The sequence below is a fragment of the Drosophila novamexicana genome, unplaced genomic scaffold, assembly GCF_003285875.2.
Source record: "Drosophila novamexicana strain 15010-1031.04,08,12 unplaced genomic scaffold, DnovRS2.1 tig00000512-arrow-arrow-pilon, whole genome shotgun sequence".
Lineage (NCBI taxonomy): Eukaryota > Metazoa > Arthropoda > Insecta > Diptera > Drosophilidae > Drosophila > Drosophila novamexicana.
This window is the reverse complement of record NW_020824809.1, coordinates 754772-778663: the sequence shown is the minus strand read 5'-3', so window position 1 is coordinate 778663 and position 23892 is coordinate 754772. Positions and strand designations below refer to the sequence as shown.

The 23892-nt window shown below is 42.0% G+C and overlaps 1 protein-coding gene across 2 annotated transcripts; it reads left to right on the top strand.

The window, feature by feature from the left end:
* The first annotated feature begins 335 nt into the window (after nucleotides 1-335).
* LOC115762003 (mucin-17) lies at nucleotides 336-23892 on the top strand. Of its 2 annotated transcripts, XM_030704071.1 has the most exons (15): nucleotides 337-638; nucleotides 7711-7970; nucleotides 8025-8224; nucleotides 8295-8512; nucleotides 8779-9388; nucleotides 9752-10906; nucleotides 12127-12714; nucleotides 13569-13929; nucleotides 14001-14261; nucleotides 14325-14441; nucleotides 14520-14643; nucleotides 14723-14865; nucleotides 15530-15651; nucleotides 19734-23742; nucleotides 23811-23892. In XM_030704071.1, the coding sequence occupies exons 2-15, from the start codon at nucleotides 7768-7770 to the stop codon at nucleotides 23863-23865; spliced, it is 8166 nt and encodes a 2721-aa protein (XP_030559931.1). In that variant the 5' UTR covers nucleotides 337-638; nucleotides 7711-7767; the 3' UTR covers nucleotides 23866-23892. The 2 variants fall into 2 exon arrangements, with proteins under 2 accessions (XP_030559932.1, XP_030559931.1); XM_030704072.1 differs by lacking the exon at nucleotides 12127-12714 and having other exon boundaries at nucleotides 336-638.

The window sequence follows — 23892 nt, the reverse complement described above, 5'->3', positions numbered from 1 at the left end:
CGATGCGATCGTTTCACACATAATGCTATGGCACGCGCCCCGCTCCAAGCTTCCAGTCTCCCTGACGCACGTGAGCAGATCGCACGAGAATAGAGAGTAAGAACGTGTGCGAGAGTGGGATTAAGAGCGAAACTGTGAGAGAGAACGATGCAAATGGTGCGATCTTGCTATGGTGAGAGCAATGTAGGGGTTTATTTTTAGGATAACAATGCCGCAACAGCATTGGGTAGCAGGAGCGAAATTCAACATTTCAGTATTTGGGGAAAATCGAGGAAAATTTTCAGAGCTGCAGCCAGTCGACCGGATAGAGCAACGCGAACAAGGTGGCAAACGGCAACGGCGGCTAAAGGCCAGAGCGCGAAATATATACATAAGTATATGTATAATTTGAGAGATACATATACAGAATATAGCCCATGGTATATATACATAAGTCTTATACTATATATGGAGCAATATTAAAGTGAAGAATTCTCAGTTTGACAAAAGCGAAATGTGAAAATTGACGTTGTACGATACGTATTTGTGTGTGTTGTGTGTCTTTGTGTGTGCGTGTGGGGTGGGTTGGTCATGAAAGTTACATGCCCCACCGTACAACAGCGAAAAAGAAATCAAACTAAAACAAATCTACATTCGAGGTAAATGCTTACATATTAAAAGTACATATCTACCATATACATATATATGTATGTGTGCTCACTTACTTATCATGCCGAGACAACAGGGACTGGCAGTACTAGTAAAAAAAATACCCCAATTGTACGATTGCCTGTGTATGTGTGCGTGTGTGTGTGTGCGAGTGTGTGTATGCATGTGTGTATCTATGTATAACGGCGTTATCCCGAGAAATTACCCCGCTTGATTCTTCTAGAGAAGACCGAAGTTGCTTCCTCGTTCGTGTGCTATTTAGTTGGGTATGTTTTTGTCGCTGGCGCTTTTACTTTTCGTTGCTGGTCGGCTCTTTTGCTCGAATAAAAATTCCGCTTGCGTGTTAGCTGAAAGTTATTTTTAAAAATTTCTTTTAATTTTTTCTCATTTACGAGATACGAGATTTTAAATACAGACGACGTTGCTGTCGATAGTGTTCTATGAGAATTTATTTTTTCAAAACAATTTTTCCGCCTTTGGTTGCATTAATACCAACATATCCGTATCTTGTTGAGAAAGTGTGCAATAACCAAACTATTTACAAATTAAATGAATTAAAAAGCTGAAAACTTACCCAAAATTATTTATAACTAGGTTGCACATTATTTAACCATTACGGATACAGCCTAGCTGTGCCCGAAGAAAGGGTGGAGTGGAAGCTGCTTGCCCCGTCGGCGTTTCTTTGTTCAATGAATATAGGTTGTAAATATAATCGTCTTTGTTCATATTACGTATACGCAATGTACGATTTCAGTCTGTCTGATGTGGGGATGTGTTTCAGAATATACATTTTAATGCTTTGTTCCTTGCAAACCACTTTAGCTATAATTAAAAATAAATTGTATAATAATTAAATTTTTCAAATTTCTATGTGCCAAATGAATTGATCAGGGGAATATTGGTTAATTTTTAAAGATTATTTATATATTAATATTGCCTTAGAACATAAAATTCGTGAACTACTTAATTGGATGTGCAACATTGCTGATCTTCTATTCATTATGATGTCCCTTTTAGCTGTTTCTGGCAATAACATGTAGACAAATTTGATAACTTTTCTGTTGTTCAAACATTTTCAAAATGGCAATTAGGCCAAACATTTACGTGTCTGCCGACTGCCAAATGCAGTATCCGTGAAAGTGGACAGCAAGACGAATAACAACTGCAACATGAGCAACAACGAGTGCAGCAACAACAAGCAATGGCAATGGCAGCAATGTCACAACTCAAGTGTCAAACAAAAGGCGACGATGGCAATGGCATAGACAGCTACAAAAACAGTGCGATAGAGATAGAGAACCAGGGAGTGAGATAGATGCCGCCTGAATAGAAATGAGATAGTGGGAACGCTATTTTCAACTATTTGGTCTACTAATATAACCAGAACCAAAAACAATGCGATTATAATTCAAGAAAAAACCATAGATTTCGGTTTGCTTCAGATTCAAAGAGTCATTCGCAACTTCTCACTAAGCAGCTCATAGCTAAAGTGGAAATCCAACGCGAAACTACAAAACGCACTCATTAAAAATTCAAATTGCAAACAACAACTAAACCACAAAAAAACAAAACAAAAATAGAAGAGTGCTCAAATCGAAAGTGTCAAGCAAGGAGATACCCTATACGTAGTTTCAGATTGCTTTAACGAAAATGTATAACTATTTTAGACCGAAACACAAGCACAATTAAGGCAGCCACTATACTTCTTCCCTCAGCCCCATACTATAGAAAATATATACATTCTAGTCCAATCCAATCCAGTGCATAAGCCACAAAGCAAGATTATACTGTTGAACTGTTTTTGTTTTGTTTTCATACATACATTAAAAGCCTTAGCACTCGTAATTACAAGATATGTTGTCGATACTAATCGATTGCGAAATATGTGTGTAGTATTCCAGATAACTTTCCACATTCCACATTCCGAATTTGAAGTGCCTAAGTTAAGAGGCTTCAGATCATCGCTTTCGTAGACTGACGCACTTAGAGATGGGCATGGCTTTCATCATGGATGGCGATTATGTATACTTTATCAGTGATTATACCTTTCTTTTAACCAAACACAGGGTATGAAAAGCCAGCAAGAGCAATACAGTGCATGAAAAATGAAAACTCTGCTCAGAGCTGTTTTTGCACCGGCATAAAGAGCAGAGCGTAAAATTCTTGTTTTCCCCAAAACACACACACACAACACAGACGGCTGACGGCGTTTTCTGATGCTGTTATTGTTGTACTCAGGGCTAGAAAAACTTTTTCAGCATATGGCGGCCGCCCATTGCAAGTCAGTTGTGGGTGTAAGGGGTATGTGGGTGTGTTGGTGTGCCAACTTTAGTGCATGGAAAGGAAATGCTTGACATGTCTTGCTCGTTCTGCTTCCTCTTTTATGCTATTTTATTTATTTTCACATTTTTGTTTCTGTTTTTTTTTTTTTTTTTGTTTGGCCACTGGCATTAACAAACATTTTTTTTTTTTTGTACTCAACATTTTAATTATTTATTTCATGAATGTTTTTTATCTTCTGCCTTTGCCTTTGCCTTTCTCTTAACTTTTGTGTCTTCGCACTTAGCTTAACTTTTCTTTTATCGCCTTTAAAGTCATGCATCTCCGTCTAGTCAAACGTATTTCATCTTATTAATGATATAATTCATAATTTCTTTGTGAATCGCACCCGCACAGAAAGTGCCAAATTAATAATAACAATAAATTGTCTGATTTATTTAACACAATTAATGTCCATGTTTATTTGGTTTATGTTGCGTTCATTGAACGTAGATTCGAGGCCAAGATATTCTGACTTATTGACACATAAAATTGCCGGTAATCGTCGCAAGAGACATTTCATTTATTAATCGACTACCCAATAAAATTTGTGTGTGTACATGCGTGCATATATATAAAATCGTATGATTCCGAAATATTTTTGTATTTAGTGCAAAGATTTGAAGAAACGGGTGTTTTCAGTTGCCGATTGTGAGATACAATCAAAAGTTCAATCAATTTTTCAGACTTTAGATACATGGTCATAGGTCAAAACTAAAGTTTTCTGTACAAGAAAAAAACTTCAGCACTTTCATTTGTTTGTTTGTGAATGCTTGCTAAATATTTGTGAGTTGCCTACCGCATTTTCTTCTTATCTATGAAAATAACCATTTACCTGTGCAAAATTTGAATGACTTGGCTTTTAATATTTTTTACAATATTGTAAAACCATCGAGTGAATAGCCGAGAGTCAGAATACTTTGTTTATTGTTATGCAATGTTCCCTGCATATATGAAAGTACTATGTACTTACTTCATATTCATATATACTTACTTCATATTGCAAGGTGCATTAATAGGCCAATTAAATTTTCCTCACGCATCAATGCAACTGTTTGCTCCCCACCCACCAATTTAATAATGTTGAATATTCAAATACACATATCCGCTCCGATGGCCACTTCCTACTTCCACGAGCAATCAATCAATAACCTATCGATTACATACGCAATTGTAAACATGAAAACTGTATTGTCCATTGAGATATTAGGCCGTTCTAAGGCATTTGCTAAGAAGCTTGTGAGATAATTTTTCCTTCAAATAATATATTTTGTCTCAATTGTAAAAAAGAAATAATTATGTTCGAAATTTTTTAAAAGAGCACACAAATTATAATTTGTGATATGTCTGCCTACTCTTCGTGTCTTCCGTCTCAATCCACTGATTAAGGCTTGGCATATAAAGCATATATCAACAAACAAACCGAGTAACCATTTCATTATTATTATTTTGCTTTTTTCTTAAATTCATTACTTGTGACTTTCAAAAGGACGCAAAAGGAAATATTTAAGATTTTTAGCTGTACGTTGGTTACACTTCAGTCAGTCAGTTAAATATGGATGAATAGCAAAAGCAAATAAATTGGTTTAACAATAGACAAAGATTCTTTTAATGGATTCGTCCTTAAATATTGATACGTTAATTTGTGTGTACATGCATAAGCACCGCAAATACAAATAATTTGTCAGATATTCAATTCAATTATATTCAGGAATCGATTTATTTTTGCAGACCAACAACAGCAACCACAATTTTTTTATCGACAGTTTATGGTCATTCAAAAATGTATGCGATTAAATGGAACGATTTTCGCTTGGATTGATGTGCTCATCAGTGCAAGAACGATATATCTCTGTTAAGGGCAATGCCAATTTGAATGTTTGAGGATTATACAACAGGGAATGTGCGACAGGGATATGGAACTCTTATAGCAGCAAATGTGGCGCTCAACTTGACCCAGATATAACATTTCATTTGCATATTTATATGGCCGCCTGTTATAATTCTTATTGTCGTTGTTGTTGTGGCTTTCGTTCGTCCTGCTCTGTGGCAAGAGGCAAGGGTACCAGCATCGGTAACCAAAAAAAAAAAAAAAAAGGAAAATATTTTCCCTTGACGTAAACGACAACGATGCAAGAAATTCCAAACTGACGGAAAAGCGAGCGCAGATATTTTAGCAACTTTGCCTTGGTATGCCATGGCATGGCACAGCATGGGTTGGGATAAGATGAGATGAGGGGAGGTGAGAGGAAAATGCGTTGCTCGTGTTTATCTCTGATGGCTGCCTGTCCAACTTTGGCTCCTCTGGCCGGTGCGCCCATTGCTTGGCACGTAGTTAGTTGTTGCGCTATCTGCCCAATGACATGTGCTGAGTTCTGTGTGCCAAAAAACAAGAACACTGGACGCCGCGAATTGTTATTGTATCTTGCAGATACACAAATTGAATTGCCTGAAGTGAAAATGAACGAGCAGAGTTCAGCGCACTTTAAAAAGTGTTCGTTGCACCGCACAACCGCTCAAAGAACCCCAGAAGCCGCAAGATAGATGAGCGCTAATACAATTGCGTGCCGAGATTAATTTATTTATTCCTGTTGAGCACGCGCCCCCAACGCATTTGTAATGCATGTGCCAGTATCTCAAAGATAAACCCAGTATTATACGCTGTGACGGGTGTGTGTGTGTGTGTGCGTGTGCATGTGTATGTCTGGCTGTCTGTAAGTGAGAGTGTGACTCGTGCCAGGCGCTGCACATGGCTTGCAGCGGATGTCTTTACTGCTGCCTGGCGTGCTACTTGTGTGTATAGCTCGTGTTTCTTAGGTTACTCTTAACTGTAGGTCTGGTTGGTTTCGTACCCATGTCTGCAACAGGCACAAAGAGATGTCTCCGATTCCATAAAGTTTCTTGATTGGTATATCAGATCGTCCTTCAGTTCTCAAGTCAATGTCAATTGTTTAACTAATTATATAAGTAAAATTACATATATATAATTATATATAAATAAAATTTAAACAACATAGATCCACCAATCTTTAGTCGAAAAGTGTGTTATTGTGTAGAAAATGGTTCTCTTTCAAGGTATATTAGTAGTAATGAGCTTCAATATTCTCCTCACTTGCCGAAAAATCCATGTTAAATAATATAATGAATAAAGTAAAGAAAAACATTTTCTTGAAGGGTGTTTAGTCATCGAAGTGCCTAACATAGGTGTTCTTTCTTGTTCTGCTCTGTTTTTATATGTATTCGTTTGTTGTGGTTACACTCTAGTTTAGCGGCCATCAAGTGCACATTTATAATTGGAGCATTGCCAAGCAACGTGCATGTCGATCCCTTCCGTGGGGCATTGCTCCGCTTCTAAGTCATAACTGTCACAGGCAAGTGCTTAGATTCTCAAACTTACTTGCATAAGTATTCATGTATATGTATGTAGTACAGTGCACTTGTATCTAATAGCTTCGCTCCTGCACAAGGCTGATGTATTAGGTTTCTAAAATCAGTAACGAAACAAACACAATGGGGGCACTCACGGTGACATCGATATTAGCGTCCAGTGCGAGTCATTCACTTGACTGTTGTGCCCCTCCCATCCACCACTGGCATGCCTCGCCTGATGCAGCTTAAAGCGTGACAGGACAAAGAGTCAGACAAACTGGTACACTAATATATTTGGGGTGTTGGGCGTTAGTCTGGTCGTGAAACTAAATCTGTATAAATATTCCCTTGGCGGTGCTCATGCTTTGCTGGGCATAATCTCAGATGAATTTATGTTATCACAACTGATGATATTTACTTTTTTTCTTTCTTAAAAATTACAATTTTAATTTTTATAAACTATAATTTGGTTTTAAAATATGGTTTTAAAAAATGCTTAATGTTTTTATAGCCTGAACACATTAAAAATGGGTATAAGGGTATATTGTATTTGTGCAAAATCCAAATGTATGTAACAGGCAGAAGGAAGCATCTCCGACCCCATAAAGTAAATATATTCTTGATCAGCATCAATAGCCGAGTTGATCTAGCCATGTCCGTCTGTCTGTCCGTCCGTCCGTCCGTATGTATGAACGCAAGGATCTCAGAACCTATAAGAACTAGAGACTAGATGCTCCTAGTTCCCGCGCAGATCAAGTTTGTTTCCGATAATCGATAACTTACTCCGTTTCCAAGCAATCGATAAAAATCGATATCGATATCATGTTTTTTGGGCAATTTCGGTAAATAATAAGAGCTAGAGTCACCAAACTTGACATATAGCTTCTAAAATAGAATATATATATGCATTTGATGTTGGAAGAAGAGGGTTCAGGGTATCCCCTAGTCGGGAGCTCCCGACTAGAATCTCTTACTTGTTTATCTTGGGTTCTGTTTTGATTTTAAACTTCATCACAACTATCTTACACATTGTATGCTCGTAATAAAAGGTTATAATTAATCTCATGGTACTGTTCCTTTGTACTCGGAATGCAAATTTAAGCTTTTGCAAATTTTCTCGTCTTGCGACTAATTTGTTGCCTTGCCTTAGCATAACCAACAACTAGGTCAAAGGCCCTGTCATGCCGGTGCTGGTTTCATCTCGGTGGCGCATCGTGGATAATTAATTGGTTGCCCGTTTGATTGAACGTTTGATGGATGAGTGCAGCGACGTGTGTGTTCTGTTTTTGCCCATGGCAAACTACATATTTGCTTTTGGTACAAGTGAACTATGTATATACTAACAGACCTGCCCTTTTCCTGTTTCATTTGCAGTAATTTGACTCGACAACAGACACAGCCACAGCCACAACCACAGCCACAGCTATAGCCATGGTGATAAGCAAACCCGACTCGTCGACGAATGGGGCGGCGGCGGAAGCGGCTGCAGGTGCAGCTGCAGGTCTGGATGCTTCTGCGAATAGCATGGGACATAGGTCGGGCATACCACAGGATCAAATAGACAATATTTTGAGCGGCATATCCAACACGGGGGATGTCAAAATGAACAATCATCGCAAGAAGCTGCGACAAAGGTAAGCAATTCTTCCGTCGTCAATTTAAATACTACAGTTACATGATCGTTGCAGATTTGATATTATTAAAAAGTTAGGTCAAGGCACATATGGCAAAGTGCAGCTTGGTATTAATAAGGAAACGGGCCAGGAGGTGGCCATCAAAACGATAAAGAAATGTAAAATTGAGGCTGAGGCAGATCTCGTGCGCATTCGACGGGAGGTGCAAATCATGAGCTCAGTGCAGCATCCCAACATTATACACATATATGAAGGTATTTAATTCTTCCACGTGGAACACTATGCAACATTATGTTTATCTTAATATGAGTAACTCACTTACAGTATTTGAGAACCGCGAGAAAATGGTGCTGGTCATGGAGTTTGCCGCTGGCGGTGAGCTATACGACTACCTGTCCGAACGCAAGGTGCTTAGCGAGGAGGAAGCACGTCGCATTTTTCGTCAAGTGGCTACGGCCGTCTACTATTGTCACAAGCACAAGATATGCCATCGCGATCTGAAGCTGGAAAACATACTGCTCGATGAACAGGGCAACGCCAAGGTAACATTCGAATACTAAATTGTTACAATTCATAATTAGACATTAAAACCTATTTTTAATATACCCTATACCTAATTTGAGGTGTATACCATATAAATATCGTATTATTTATACGGACAAATTATTATTCATACATTAAATGTACTAGCGCTCGTTTATGATCCTAGTAGCTACTGTCAAGTATAGCCTTTATGCATTTAGATAAGCTAATAAGTTAATAGTCCACAGCTAATCCTTTGGAGTATTTGTAAATTCTTCTCTAACAGATTGCCGACTTTGGTCTGTCTAATGTGTTCGACGATCAGCGCCTGCTCGGCACTTTCTGCGGGTCACCATTGTATGCCTCGCCGGAGATTGTAGAAGGCACACCCTACCAGGGACCCGAGGTGGACTGCTGGTCCTTGGGCGTGCTGCTCTATACTCTAGTCTATGGTTCCATGCCCTTTGATGGTTCCAACTTCAAAAGACTTGTCAAACAGATCAGCCAAGGCGACTACTATGAGCCACGCAAGCCGTCACGTGCTTCCACACTCATTCGGGAAATGTTGACGGTGTCTCCACAGAAGCGAGCCACTATCGAGCAGATTTGTTCGCATTGGTGGGTGAACGAGAACGACAATGTCTCCTGCCTTGATTTGGCTGAGGATTTGGCTAATCAAACGCCGGTTCGCCTCGATGTACTCCTGTCACTGACACCTGCTGCCATTACCGCAGATCAGCTGGTGGTACCATCGGCAGAGGGCGCAGCAGCCGCAGCAGCAGCTGCCAAGGCTGCGGCCAATGAACGCGTTCAACGCTCGCATTCGGTGGGCTCCATACGTGATATTGGTGGGCCCAACACAGAGGCAGAGCGTCGCATTCTTGACATGGTTGCTGGTGAGTTGAATCGAATATCAAATACTACATTCATCATGCTTGCAAAGACCATAAGACCCTAGAGCTCCTCCGTGCACAATTTTGTATATATTTGTATATTGTAAAGTGCTGTGAACTAACTTGGCATACACAACAATGTGCCCTGTCCACCAACTAACTGCTGCTGCTCATGCGGGTTCCCCGTTCCACCTCCGTTACCCACCTAACGATCAAATATACCACACTCAAGTGCACTAAACAACTTGAAACCAAATTCATTTAACCACACTCATTAAACCACGCCTCCCTTTCTCTCTCTCTCTCTCTCTCTCTCTCTCTCTCTTTGTCTCTTTCTTTCTTCTGGTGATTATCACGCTTTCCTAGCTGGTGGTGAAGCTGCACTGATGCCTTCACCCACACGCACCATAACACCCGCCCAGAGCCCCGTGCAAGCCAAGCGCAAGCTGCAGCCCACGGTTTCCACCGAGAACGCTGCCGGCACTACGGCCAAAAAGAAGGAGAAGCCGGCCAACAGTTCATTTGTGGTCAGCGAAGCCACAGCACCATCACTTGCGCCACCAACACCAACTGCACCACTTGCGCCAACACCAATAACTGCGCCCCAGGCTATGGAGACTGAGAGCTTTACCCCTGCTGACGAGCAGTCAACGTCCACGACGGCGCCCAGCTACTCCCCACAGGATATGCAGCAAGTTGGCAATCTATGCGAGCAACTTATTAGCGAACCAGTTGCACCACTCGCCAATGCGTTACCGCGACAGTCTACACGACCCAAACTAGATGCGGTCGTAGAAACACCCGAGGAGAAGGACGCCACTAAAGTGATAAAAAAATTTGTGAACAAACACAAGACCGCCGATTTGGTGAATGCGATCAATGAGAGTGCCACAGGAAAAGCCACGCCCAGCAGCAATTCTGCATCGCAGCCGCCCCCCCTAGCACCCTTCGTCCGCAAGTGTAGCCTGCAAGACGAGTCCACACTCAACAAGTTCAATGCGGATCGTCGCAAGTCGCGCATCCTAGAAACAGCAGAAAAGTTTCAACCGCCGCCTCCAATATCGACAGCGCCTGAGAAGCCTAAAAAGCTCAGCATACCCGGCGTTAGCGTAGGCAGCTTTAAAAAGGAGTTCGAGCGCAAGGCCATAAACCCGACTCCTGTGGCCGGACCCACACCAGGTGAGCGTCGCGCTCAGGAGCAGGTGGCCGCCGCAGCTGCCGCGGCTCAAGAGGCTGAGGCACAGGAAGCCTTGGTCACTCCACCACCTTCGCCAGTAGTGTCTGGAACTCTAGAGGCCAGCGATTCTAAGAACTCTGTGTCCTCCATTTCGCTTGAAGAGGCACGTCGCTCTATGGAGAACTCGATTGCGTTGCTGCGACAGGCTGAGAACGAGTCCAACAAGGAACTGGACCAGCTTTGCGCCCAAACAGAGACGATTGGCGTTAGCGAAATAACAGCGGAGGAGCGCGAGCGTAAGTTGAAGAATGCACGCGCCATAATCGGAAACGCCATACAGCCGGGTAAGTGGCCAATGCAACTGCATGTCCATATATGATAATATCTGATAATGATAAACTAAGCTAAGCCCGCAGCGCTTTCGAGTTGACTACCAGCACTTCTTTATACATTACCAAGCAATAGCGTCAAGCACAAGTCTAGCAGCTAAGCAGTTAAGCGAATTCTTCGAATTCTCAGAATTTAAATTAGAAATTCATCCCAATTTTTACGTTTTCTATCGCTTTGGGGAACCACTTATCCTTATATTAGGCTAAGATACTCAATATATCTGCATTCTGGACCACAATTTCTTCTAATTCTTCGGGTGAGGTTCTTTACAGATTTGATAAGGTATTTTCGGCAATGAAAGCTTCATACAATTGCAATTTATTTTCTCCAGATTAAACGACCGGAATCTTTAAAATCGAAACATTTGCAATAAATATTTTTTTTTATTTTCATAAAAAACACATTAAATCAAATTACTTGAAAATAGAAAGTAAAATTGATGAAAGAAATGATTTTGAATAAAAGAAGATATATAACAGATATAATTGCTAATAAAAAAAATGACTAACAGATATAAATTTCGGTTGGTACTTTACATTTTTTTAGTTTTTAGACTTTGGTTAAAAAATGAGTAATAATAGAAGCAAGGCAAGATCTCAAAGGATTTAATACTGATTTTTTCAATGGATTTTATAGCATTTTACTTACAAAATAAACAAAAAATGATAAAATGTCCCTTCTATGACAGTAAATGGAAAACTTTTGAATGATTAAACTGTTCTTATCTGCTTACTGTTCGAGACTTGTGCATAGCTTTCAGTTGATGCGTCTTGTATTTCCAAATATTTACATAACTATCTCCCCATTGTCGATGTGTATGTAAAACCGTTTGCCAGCGGAGTGCTGCATGGATTATATTTTGGCTTTTGGAATATAATCTGATACACTCACAATTACAAATTGAACCAATTCCAATTGCAACTCGCTTGGTCATGCCAACAGATCATAGTCCCAAAGTAAACAGGGCACATGCAAAACTCATTTCTGTACTGATCATTGTCTCAGATTCACCTGTCCACTCTCTCTCTCTCTCTTTCTCTCTCTCTCTCTCTCTCCCTCCCTCTCTCTGTCTGTCTTTCTGCTCTTTTGCTCTTTAGCATCCACTCGCATAGCACAAGCACATACATCCACATACATTCTCATCATATTCATTGAATCATCATCTTAATTTTAGTGATACGCAGGCCAACACCATTATTTGGCATCGGCAATGGCTTCGGCAGTGGCGCTGGCGCCGGCGGATTTGGGGGCGGTGCAATGTTACCGATGCGCACTGAGAGCAGCAACAATTTCACTGGCAATGTTAGCAGCAACAGCAGCAGTCCAACCAGTGCGCCACCAATTGCTTTAGCAGCTGCTAAGCAAGTGATACAACAGCGACTCTTTTCGGGCGGCGTTCCTGGAGGGACGATAGCGACGCCACAACGGGCGGTCATTTGGCAGCCACAAACGGCGTATAGCACGGCAAGCATATTCCAGCCATTGCCCACAAGCAGTCCATTCAGGCAACTGCAACAGCAGTACCAGCAGAAGTGCCAGGAGGCACAGCAGCACCAGCGATTTGCCAGCAGTGCCTTATTTACGCCACCGCCCTCGCCGCTGTATGCCCCCAGCCATGCCCACGTCCATGCCAGCAGCAACAACAACAACAATACGATGCCAATTATCAATTACAATGTCAGCTCGCGTACGAGACCATTTCATAATCAAGCTCAAGACACTCTTAATACATCTGCCTTGCCTGCGGCTATGTGGCTGAAATGTAAGTCTTGGCAGTGGCTCCACAGTGCCACGCGACGCCCAACTGCACACCTACCCACCTATCTGCTTGCCTGCCTGCCCTGCCCTGCCGTCAACCAAATCCGTTCCGTTCCCGTTGCGTTACCTAACAGATTCCTTGAGGCTGGTTACCTATTGATATCTCAAACTCAGTAATACTCAAACTCACTCATATGGAGCAGATATTTGGATACAAGGAAATAGCTTAACCAGCGTCATAGCATCTGGCGTTTTGTGTGTGTTCCTTTGTAGTCTCTGTTTCTCTCAATCACTGTCACCAAATTGGCCTTTCTTGTTGCCGTTGTCGGTGTCGTTGCTCTGCTTTCTGTTAACCCATAAATGGAATTCACAACAAATCCGAACTGAAACTAAAGCTAATTATTTTTGCTGCTCGTAGAATTGTTTCGCTCTTCTTTGCTGTTGTTGCTGTCTTTGTTGTTGTTGTTGTTGTCGTTGTCATTGTTGTTCTTGTTGATCTTTGTTGTTAGTACATATTCGTATCTGTAGCCGCCTTAGCTGCCGCTAGTCGCTGCCGCTGCAACTTAACTAATTACAAATAAGCGCGCGAACACCCACACCCACACACACGCACATACACCCACACACTCACACCAACACACTCACATCCCCACACGCACACACACACACACACACACACATAAACAATCACACGCTTAACAACCGATTGTTTGGCCCTTGAATACTTCCAAGCCAACACCAACCCACAAGTTGCCATATCTATGCTTCTTGCTTAATTGTTCGTTTCCCAACAGGCCAGGCGCACTATAAAAACGATTAAATAAATGTTTAATAAACTTTAAAATCCCATATACACAGCTTCACCTGGCGGCGATGCCTCATTGGGCAACGCAGTGAAAACCTCTACCGCATCTATTACGCTCAAATCGGCGACGTTACCGCGTCGCAAAATTAATGCCAAATCAGAGGTGCAGCTGGAAATCAAGCCGCGCATTCCTGAACAGCCTCAGCCGGCGATGCGCTTCAGCACCGAGATGCAGCATCCAGTGGCCGACTTGCGCAGTGCGCCACCTCGCGAGGGTCCCATACCATACAGTCCCATCAAAACCTCGCTGCAGACGCGAGCCACCAGCTTAGAGCCCAAAGAGCACATCATAACCATACAGCGGCCACCAACACAACAAGCTTATGGACGCACCAACTCCAACACCACAAATCGGTGAGTGGAACTGCGAAAAATCCACAAATAGATAAGTATCCAATGTCGATAATAATTGTAATTCGTTGCAGTTCTGGTTCGCTGTCACGTCAATCCACTGCTGAATCCGAGACGGAAACAGCAACGACCATGTCGCAATCAACAGTTACTGGCGGTTCGGGCATCTCTCAGCCTATTAAGAAGAGTCCACGCGAAGTAATTATACCGATTTCCGTGGAGGGTAGAGGCTTAATCACGCCACGTGAGCGCAGCATTGAGCCTTCCGAGTCAGTTCACACAACCGCCTCCAGCCGCTCAACATTCAGCCGACTGCGTCCATCGCATCGGATTGGGTAAGGTTCAGTAGGCAGCAAACTTGTCCAATTTTATTTAAGTGTCTTAAACTTTGTTTACAGCTCACTCCTCAGCGAGAGCGGGTTCGATGAGAGCTCGCCATTCCAAAAGATGCGCACAACTTCTATTACTCGTGATGGCGGCGATGATGAGTCGCTTTTTACCCCGCACAGACTTAGGTTTGCAAACACATTATGCATTTCAGTCCATGAATATTTATCAGAACTTTGCATGTTACTTTATTTTCATTTACGCAGGAGCTCGAGGCCTGTCAAGAAAATTAGCCAGGACAACGATTCTCAAAGCTCTGGCGAGGAGGATGACGACGATGGCTTCGAAATACTAACCGCAGAGAACTTATTCTCGACTTTGCTGCAACGTGTAAGTTGATATATTATTCCCGATAAAAATATAACTCTTTATATGCATGTTTCTCCCACTGATCATATTCCATTTTCAGGTGCGTGCTGTTACGAATCGCATGAACGTCAACAGTGACCTTACAGCCGGATTTCCCAGTCATTCTAGTCGCCTGCTAACGGATATCTCGCGGCAGGCACAAGGCCATAGGTCATTCTGGGGTCAGGGCAGTCCCTTCGGCAGGTGAGCGATTGGCCACTAGGCCTGAAGATAGAATTCAATCATTTCATTAAAATCGATTCTGGTACACATACCACGTTATGTATAACAAGTTTTATAATGCTTATGAACGATAACAATTACAATGATTTTGTTATAAATCTTTTACATGCTGCTCTCGAAATACTAAACCTTAAATAACAACTCGAATCATTTGATTTGATAAACGTTCAACTAACAACAAACAAAAGCGAGCATAGGTCACAAGTCAGTTATAGCTATACTCAAACGGTAGAAAAGAAGCAAGTGTAAGTATACAAAGTGGGAGGTAAAGGGGCACAGATTATAATACTTCAACTATTGTCAACTATTATCTATCGACTACTATAACTAAATATTAAAGAACTACATACACCCAGCTATATCCGCCTATGTTTCTTAGGTGCAGACAACGTTTGCTAAAGGTCTTAAGCATTACGAGCCGCATACGAAATTGGTTGATTGATTGGCCTGGTTCCAAATGCTGCCTGTAAGTTGGCCTATTCAATGTGCAAGTCCTTTAGCTAAACGTTGTCCGACATTCCTCACAATCAAATGCATTCAGATATGTTATGCACGCAAACACATTCTTGTGTGTAGGTATGTGCCTATAATAATCATCGTTGGGTCTCATCTCTCTCTTTGACAGCCGCCTCAACAGCGCCGGCAACAGCAGCGGTCTCGGTGCACCCTGGCGTCACAGCATGTCCCGGGACTTGGGTAGCGAAATGGAGTCGATGTTCTCACGCACGGGCGCCACGCTGCCAAGAGGTGAATATCACAGAATAAAGAGTAAATATTTAGATCAGTAGGCAGACAACAGGCAACAGATACCAAGCGAACCGAAGCGAAGCAACTGCAATTCTCGATGCGAACACAACGTAAATCATAAAAATATCAGATCCAAAAGTATGCTACGTAAATAAGAAATTTCAATTTCGATTTATACTTGTATACACATTTCTAGTAGTTGTTGATGTATTCTAAAAACAAAACATAAACAAAAACAAAAAACAGAAACAAATCAACAAAAAAAAATGAAAAAAACACAAACAAAACAAATCAAGTGAATACCTACTACTACTACTACTACTACTACATATATCTACTTATTTAGTATATACAAGTTTGTGCAGCCTGAATACAACCCCTAAAAACCAACAAAAAAAAAAAAACAATAAACATAAGCAATTAATTAAGTGTTTACTGTAATTATCAAATGAAAATGCCAATTAATACTTTGACAAATCCTTTTCTGTTCGATTATGAATTATTTTTAATTTTTTTTTTTTCAATATTCTGTGTGCGCACATCTCTTTAATAGCATATCCATCTCAATAAGATGCGAAACTATCAAAAGTAGTACTCTATCTATCCACCTATCTTTCTATCTATGTTTATCTATCCATTATATCTATCTTTTTATCTATCTATATATCTATTTATTGATCTATTGCTACCTGTCCTAGAGCACAATAACTTTTGTTATTAACCTTTAATGCTGCTGCCGCTTTACAATTTACAAACATACATACATAATATGTATCTACATATATACATACATATATTGCTATATACCTCTTAAAAGAGTCATGTCTAGGCTCTCGTAGCCCAACGAATCCAACCGACTCAGTTAAATGTTTTCTGCGTATTGTTTGCACAGTTTTTTGTTTATTTATTTATCTATTTATTTTCGTTAAATTTGATTTTATTTTCATTATTTGCTTAACCAGATTTTTTTAATTATTTAATTAAGTATTAAAATGTTATGCAATATTGCAATGATGATAGAAAAATTGTCAAAGGTCGAATGAGATATGAAATCGTATTCAAAGTTTTGAATATCTGCGCAATTATATAGTTATTTATATAGAATTTTTAGCTTGGCCAATTAAACAAAATGCTCAACAAAATATAAGTATGTACATATATACATACATATATATGTATATATATATTTATATGTTTTACAGCTACAAAAATTGTACACACAAATTGAATTAGGAACTACAGAATTTGGCAAATACACGAAATTTCAATTCATTTACATTTACTCGTATGTTATTAAAAATTGTTACAGAAAAATAAAAGAAGAAAATATAACAATAATATTTAATTGTTGACGACAAACAAGATAGGATATGTAATTAATCTTAACAACAATTCAAGAAGCCCGAGCGGCTAAACGGCTACAAATTTAACCCATAAATAATCTTATTACATTTTACAGTGAAAACAATTTTGATGACAATAAAGCGAACCACTTTTGTTTTAATTATATAGAAAGAAACGAATCCAAATCAAATACAGATGAAGAAAAATAAACCATGGCTCTTTTATTTGCAATTACAAATTGTTTGACAACCAAAAGAATTTTGTTAAATAAATATCTACATATACATACATAATACTTTAATTATTGTTGTACAGTTTGCAAATGGCCCCGCTACCTTAAATTTGTTTTAGTTTTACATATATTTATATAAATATATAATTTTTTTTACCATAAACAAAAACCAAAAAAAAAATGGAAAATGCGCTAACCAAGCAAGTTGTTTGAGTTCCAAAGTTCTTGTTTATGTTTTTAGTTTAATAATAATAAAACCAAATTTGTGTTGTACAAGAAATTAATTTATAACACCACTAAGCACACGCACACACACATATATACACAAGCCCACACATGCATTTGAAGCTTATCGATGTAGTTAATATTGTTCACGCTGTTTAATGCTGTGTTTAAGCTGATCAGCCACAATCACAAGCACAACCAAACCCAAAATAAAAACCACAACCGCAACAACAACAACAATAACTAACTTGGTAGAAACACCAAACAAAACTCAAAATCTAAATTCAAATCAAAACCAAAAACAAGTTTCTGAGTTCTGGGCTATTTTAAATCAACAAGAAAAAATGTAATTAATACGAATTTATTTAAAGCAATTGAAATAATGTAAACAAAAAACTATGATTTTTATCCAATAATAAACAGGACACGCTGTTTGAATAATTTAGCAAAGTTAAGAACAACTAAAACAAAAATGTCCAAAACTTTGAATACGATAATGTACAAAAATGTTCAGCTACTAATTGTTGTCATTATTCAGAGAAGAGCAAACATATTTTCTTATCATCAGCAAACAACACAAACTTTCAGCTGCTCTATATTTGTTGTTGTTTTATTTATTTATTTATTTATTTAATTTTTTTGTTTTTTGAAAGCCTTAACGCACTGCAACTTTCATTCTCATACCTTTGTAGGCGCCGTTAACTTGGCTTATATTTTTAATATAACATATTTTGTTGGTTTTATGATTATTTGATTATTTGCAATTTGTTGGCCGTTTACAACATTTCATGCTTATTTCGTTTACAGTTGGTTTATCCTTAACTTCTACCACGCCCACAAAGCATGTTATAACCATTAACAACAGTCCGTTAAATACCACCATCACCAATGCCAATACCAATACCAGTACCAAAAGCAACTCGCAACTGCAACCCGCCATAGTGGCAACGGCCACAAGAACATCACGAAAAGTCGCCGTCGCCGTCGCCACAGCTCCGCAGTTAACCATCAGCCGGGAACAGAGTAAACAAGTGCCACCCAAGACAGCAAAAACCATCAGCACTACCACAACAGCCACAATCACAACCACAAGAAACCTCAAGAAGCCATAAGGCGAACAATGCAAACATTAATTCTGATGCAGATGCAGAGGCAGATGCAAATGCAAATGTTGATGCTGGTATTTTGCGTGGCAGCAACTGGCAAAATTATTTAACTTTTTTGTTTCAGTATTGAATTTCCTATAGATGTTTGTTGTTGATTGTTCAATTTTCAACCTTTAACAATTTTATCGAACGCTTTTAATTAGCCACACATTTAACGTTCAGTATGCGCCCAAAGGAATACTGCAATAAACGTAGCAAATGCTATTACCTAAACGCTTATTTAAGCTTAAAGCACATTAACTTTATATTTTGTTTGTTTTGTTCAACTAAAAACAAATCAAAAATTATTCTAAATTTGGAGATTGTCAATGGGAAAGTATGTGAGAATGAAGAGAGAGAAGAGTGCTCGTAGCGAAGATGATTGTTATAAGTACTAGCACTTGACACTAATTGTGATTTAAATTAATTTTAAAAAGTTTTAGTTATTTATGTAAATGCTCAATTTGAGTTTGATTTAAGATATTCACAGTAAAACCTAAACTACAAACTACAAAATAATCATCGATTGACATCATTTTTCAAATCATTTACTGAACTCAAGCAGGGTATTTCTCCAGCGCAAAGGCTGCTTCAAGCATTACAACTAAGCAATATTTTTATATGCATTCATACATACTCTTACATAACTACATTTAAAGACTAAAACTATTTTATATGCCGATTTGCAAATGAAATAAACATCATTTAACTTGATCAATTGCAAAATACATAAAAACAAAATGAAAAACCCAACAAATTGTTATTTTTTATGTCCTCCTGCACGTGAGCTAATCATTGTTATTGATTGGAACGAATTTGATATTGTTGTATGTTACTATTATAATCTTTTTTTTTATATATAATTGCTTTAACGAGCTAACCCCGCTATGTTACTCTAGATCGATCCAGTGTGCAAAGTTCTTTTGGTTGCAAACATACAAAATGTTTACAGGTACTTCTGGACACCGACTCGGAGTACAGGTACTCAGTTATGTAAGATGCTTGAGTTGTGTGCACTGCAGAGAGGTGGGTAAGCTTTCGAATTGGCCCATCAGCATTCAGCTCACTCCGTGGCGGGAGCCTATGGTTCAGGCTGCTCGAGACTTAAGCGACACCTTTACCTCTACCATTCACAGGTCATCACTTCAGAAGCAGTGCCAGCAAACCTCGATCACCGTCAGGCAATGTGGAGAATGGAGAGGCCCAGAACACTATATATGCGACTGCAACCGTTGGCACTGACGAAGAGCCGCTGGATCTGGCCGACTTGGATCTGTCGCGCTTGCGACTCAGCAAAAAGGATCTGGAAACGCTCTCTAGCATTACCCCAGGCCTACCAAAATCCTTTCAGGAGCAGCTGCTGGCCAAGCTGCCGCCAACGCAGGCCCGCAAATTATCTCGCACGCTAAGCGTGCAGAGCGGCGCTGCAACCACCACTCCGGCCATTAAGTTGTACAAACGCAGCCAGAGCAGCGGTCGTGGATATCTGCCGGAGCAGCCAGAGGAGGATTGCTCACCCAAACCGCAAACGGATGCGCCCAAGACGACAGCAGCCAGCACAGCCATCTATCGACGGAGTTTAAGTCGAGCCCCGAGCCAGGGGCCAGCACAAGAAACGTCTGCAACCGCACAGGCTAACAAAAGCCGCAGCAGCAGCGTATGCCGAGATGACTATGGCAAGTCCTCGTTATGTAGCAGCAGCTACACTAGCGACATTAATGACAAGTATAAATACTATTCTCCATATTTGAGTAAGTCTACCAATGGAACGGCGCTTACGAAGGAGGTGCCGGAAAAGCGTTATAGTGCTGCGGTGGGGCGTCCACCAAGCGGCTACCTGTCGCCGCCGCCACAAGGTACCAGTGAGGCCGTGGCCGACGGCAGTAGCTCCTTGCGTAGACGCTCCTCGCAGCGTCGAATCTCACGCTTTCTGCGGCCCGACTTCTTTGACGAACCACGCGAGCGTGACTCTCAGAGTGCCCTACGGGAGATACGGGAAAGATCCTGTGACCGCTTAGAAACAACGGAGCAGTACCATCGCAAGCACAGCTTGCCCAATGTGGAATCGGAAGTGGAGCCTGTACAAACAGCAAAACGACATGCCCGCAACAAGAGCATGGAGCAGTTTTCTGATGCAGTAGAAGGACCCCTGAGCGCTGCCCAGCAGCCTGTGACGAGACGAAGCCAGTCACGTTCACGTGAACTTGAAAAAGAACTCGATAAACACGAGCTGGCCAACAAAATACTGCAGGAGTTGCAGCTGCTGTCAACGGTGCGCACGCAGAACGAGCAAGAACAGCGTTTGTCGACGGAGCAATCAGCTGCTGAGACGCCTCGGGGTGACAAATCTGAAGAAACGTCCACCATAAAGAAATTGAAAAAAGCTAAGTCGAAGGAAAAGCAAGCTGAGCTAAGCAACGACCCAGATGCCATCGCCACAACAACGACTCCGCTCGTCCGAAAAGTTAAAAAGGTGGTAAATAAAGCAGCTGAACCAGAAGCAACACAACCCAATCAGTTGCCTGCACCAAAGGAGACTAAACTCAAGCGACCCAAATCGTATCCCATGAAGGATCTGGGTCTAAGTCTCAAAGGTAACCCAGAGTTGCCTTTGCCCGAGTCGACTCCGTCAGCGCTGCCAAGCAAACTGCCTAGTAAATCAACCCCGTCGTCAACAGAGGCAACTGCTGATCCAGCACAAAGAGAGAGCCGACTGATGCGTCCCAAAAGCTATCCAGCCACAAGGTTGACCATGCCCAAGGATTTCAGAAAGGTAACTCACAGCGGCGCTGCCATACCCAGCATAGCCGAGACTTCGCTAAAGGCGACAAGCGCATCAAATTCCAAGACCACGTCGGAAGAAAAGTCATTATCAGTCACACCCACAGGTGTAACAAGCTCAATGACTGAAAAGGACACTGGCTCCTCATCTGCGGAGTCGCGTCCAACGACCACTAAAAAAATAATCAAGGCTTCCAAGAAATCCAAGCTAGTGCCGCCTACACCAGTGACTCCATCTACGCCCACAACCACAACAACAACTACACCAGCCGACAGCTCCAAGGAGTCGAGTCCGGTGATCAAATCGAAGGATAAATCGCCTGAAAAAAAAACCAGCAAGGGCCTGTTCTATGCCATAGGTCAAAAATTCGAGAAGCTCCGTGACTCAGCAATGAGCAAAGAGAAGAAAGTGAGCACGCCCAGCACAGCGCTGGTTTGCACACAGAAACAAGGCTCGCCAGAAGAGCACAGCTCAGTGGAGAAGTCTACATCAACGCTGCTGCAAAAGAAGAAGTCCATGGATGCAGACAAGCCACATGAGGCTGCTTCAGAGGATAAGCGTGTCGACAAGCGATCGCGCTTTGACACCATGCTACGCTCGTTGCGGGAACGGTCCGTCCCACGCACTCAGCCCGCTAACAGTGTCAGTCCCAAGCGATCCGCCAGCGTTGAGGAGCTGCACGCCGACAGCAGCAGCAGCAGCGGAAAACAGAGCGGCGCAGTTAACAAAATGTTAGGTGGACTTCTGCGACGCTTTGACCGTGAGAATAGCGAGCAGCGACGCGTGCGAAGCACTCGTTCTACCAGTAACATTGAGAGACAAGTACGCGAGGAGCAGGACACATTACTTCCAACCTCGCCCATTTATCAAAATGTGGCCAAAACTAAAGCCATGGCCGCTGAAGTGAACTGCAACTGTGACACGATCTGCCCAGACTGCGTACAGAATCAAAGCGCCAAGGGAAGCAGCATAGAGAAGACGATAACAACAACAACGACGACGACGACATTGACAACCCCGACGATAGCCAGCTGCAACCTGCAAAGCAACAAAGAGAAACGCAAGGGTCTTATGCTGGATCTGAGCAATCCGACTAGTGGAAACGCCTCAGGAGCCACAAGTGGCACGGCGACAACCACAACCAACACGAGTGGCAGCTACCGTGGCGCTAAGACGAACCCGGCGCTGCTCAATGGCAACGGGCTGTACTCCAATTTGCCGCCGTACCCGGGCGCCATGAAGAGCACCTCCTCCAACAACAGCTCGAGTCAGCAATCAGTGGATAATACTACCAACAACAACTCTGTCAATACCAACAACAACTGCAGCTCGCAAACTTCGGGCTATCGCACCTCGTCGGCGCACGAGATCAATCGCAATAACTTGCTGACGCCTTCGTTCGAGAACATTGCCAACTACTCTTCGGATTCGAGAAGCTACCAGGATGACTGTGCCTCGACTTCCACGTTTATGTCTCCTACCGAAGAGCCTGAGTTGTACTTTGACAATTGGTCTGTTTGCTCCGAGGACAACTACATGCTGCATGCAACGCCCTCCCCGACGGTGTCACGTCTATCCCGCGCCTCTCAGCTGTCGTCGCCTACACGCTGCTCGGAGAGCTCCGATCCCAATGAGAGTGTAATTGATCGCATTAAGCGGCGCAGCTTCTACAGCCGCTTCAACGAGCAAAAGCCCAGACGCACCAGCAGTATTGTTGGCCCCTCAGCGGTGCGTGACTATTACCGGGAACAGCAGGCAGCGGTGAAGGCGCGCTCCAGCCAAAAGTTGCATGCACCAGAGGTAGAGACACGCGCTCATTCCCCGGACATTACTCAACAGTTTTTCAGACCATTAAAACTGAGTCCCGTCGGCACTGAGCTGAAGCCGCCCGTATATCGTTCACCACTGGACTATGCCACCTCTGCGTCTGGTGGAGCAACTAGCAAACCTCGTAAGAGTCTTAACGACATTCGCAACACATCGCCATCGTTCCTAAGCAGACGCTATGAGCCGCACGATTATAGTTCGGTGCCCATGCGTTACAAAAGTTCCTCCAGCTCCAGTCCCAGCAATGGCGCCGTAGGCGGCGTCAACGGCTATTACAACACATACAATCCGAAACGTCGTTCTTCATATACTCTAAACGGCACTCTGCCCTCCGGCACGGGCAGCAGCGCTGGCGCTAGTAGTCATTTGGATGGCTATGCTACACTGGGAAGACGCTCCATTCGACCCTATGACCATCGCACCATGTCGTTGTTGGAACAGCCAACGACAGGCACCAGCAGCAGCAGCGCAGGTGGCAGCTACCACCGACGAGAGACTCGCACCCCAGTTCGTGACTACACCTCTAGCATTTCGCGGTGAGTACTGCAAGTTTAGGCATTGTCATATGTCAGTGGTAATAAGTTTCCATTTTTGTACTTTATAGCTCCGGATCGCGCTATCGTACCTCGTCAGCCACGCGGAGTCCCACAAATATTTGATGTTCCACACCGCAGAATGGCTTCTGC

Coding starts and splice junctions, on each gene's coding strand:
- LOC115762003 (XM_030704071.1), top strand. CDS start 7,768: ATGGTGATAAGCAAACCCGACTCGTCGACGAATGGGGCGGCGGCGGAA. Junction 8,513..8,778: donor ATGAACAGGGCAACGCCAAG/GTAACATTCGAA, acceptor CTTCTCTAACAG/ATTGCCGACTTTGGTCTGTC. Junction 23,743..23,810: donor TACACCTCTAGCATTTCGCG/GTGAGTACTGCA, acceptor TGTACTTTATAG/CTCCGGATCGCGCTATCGTA.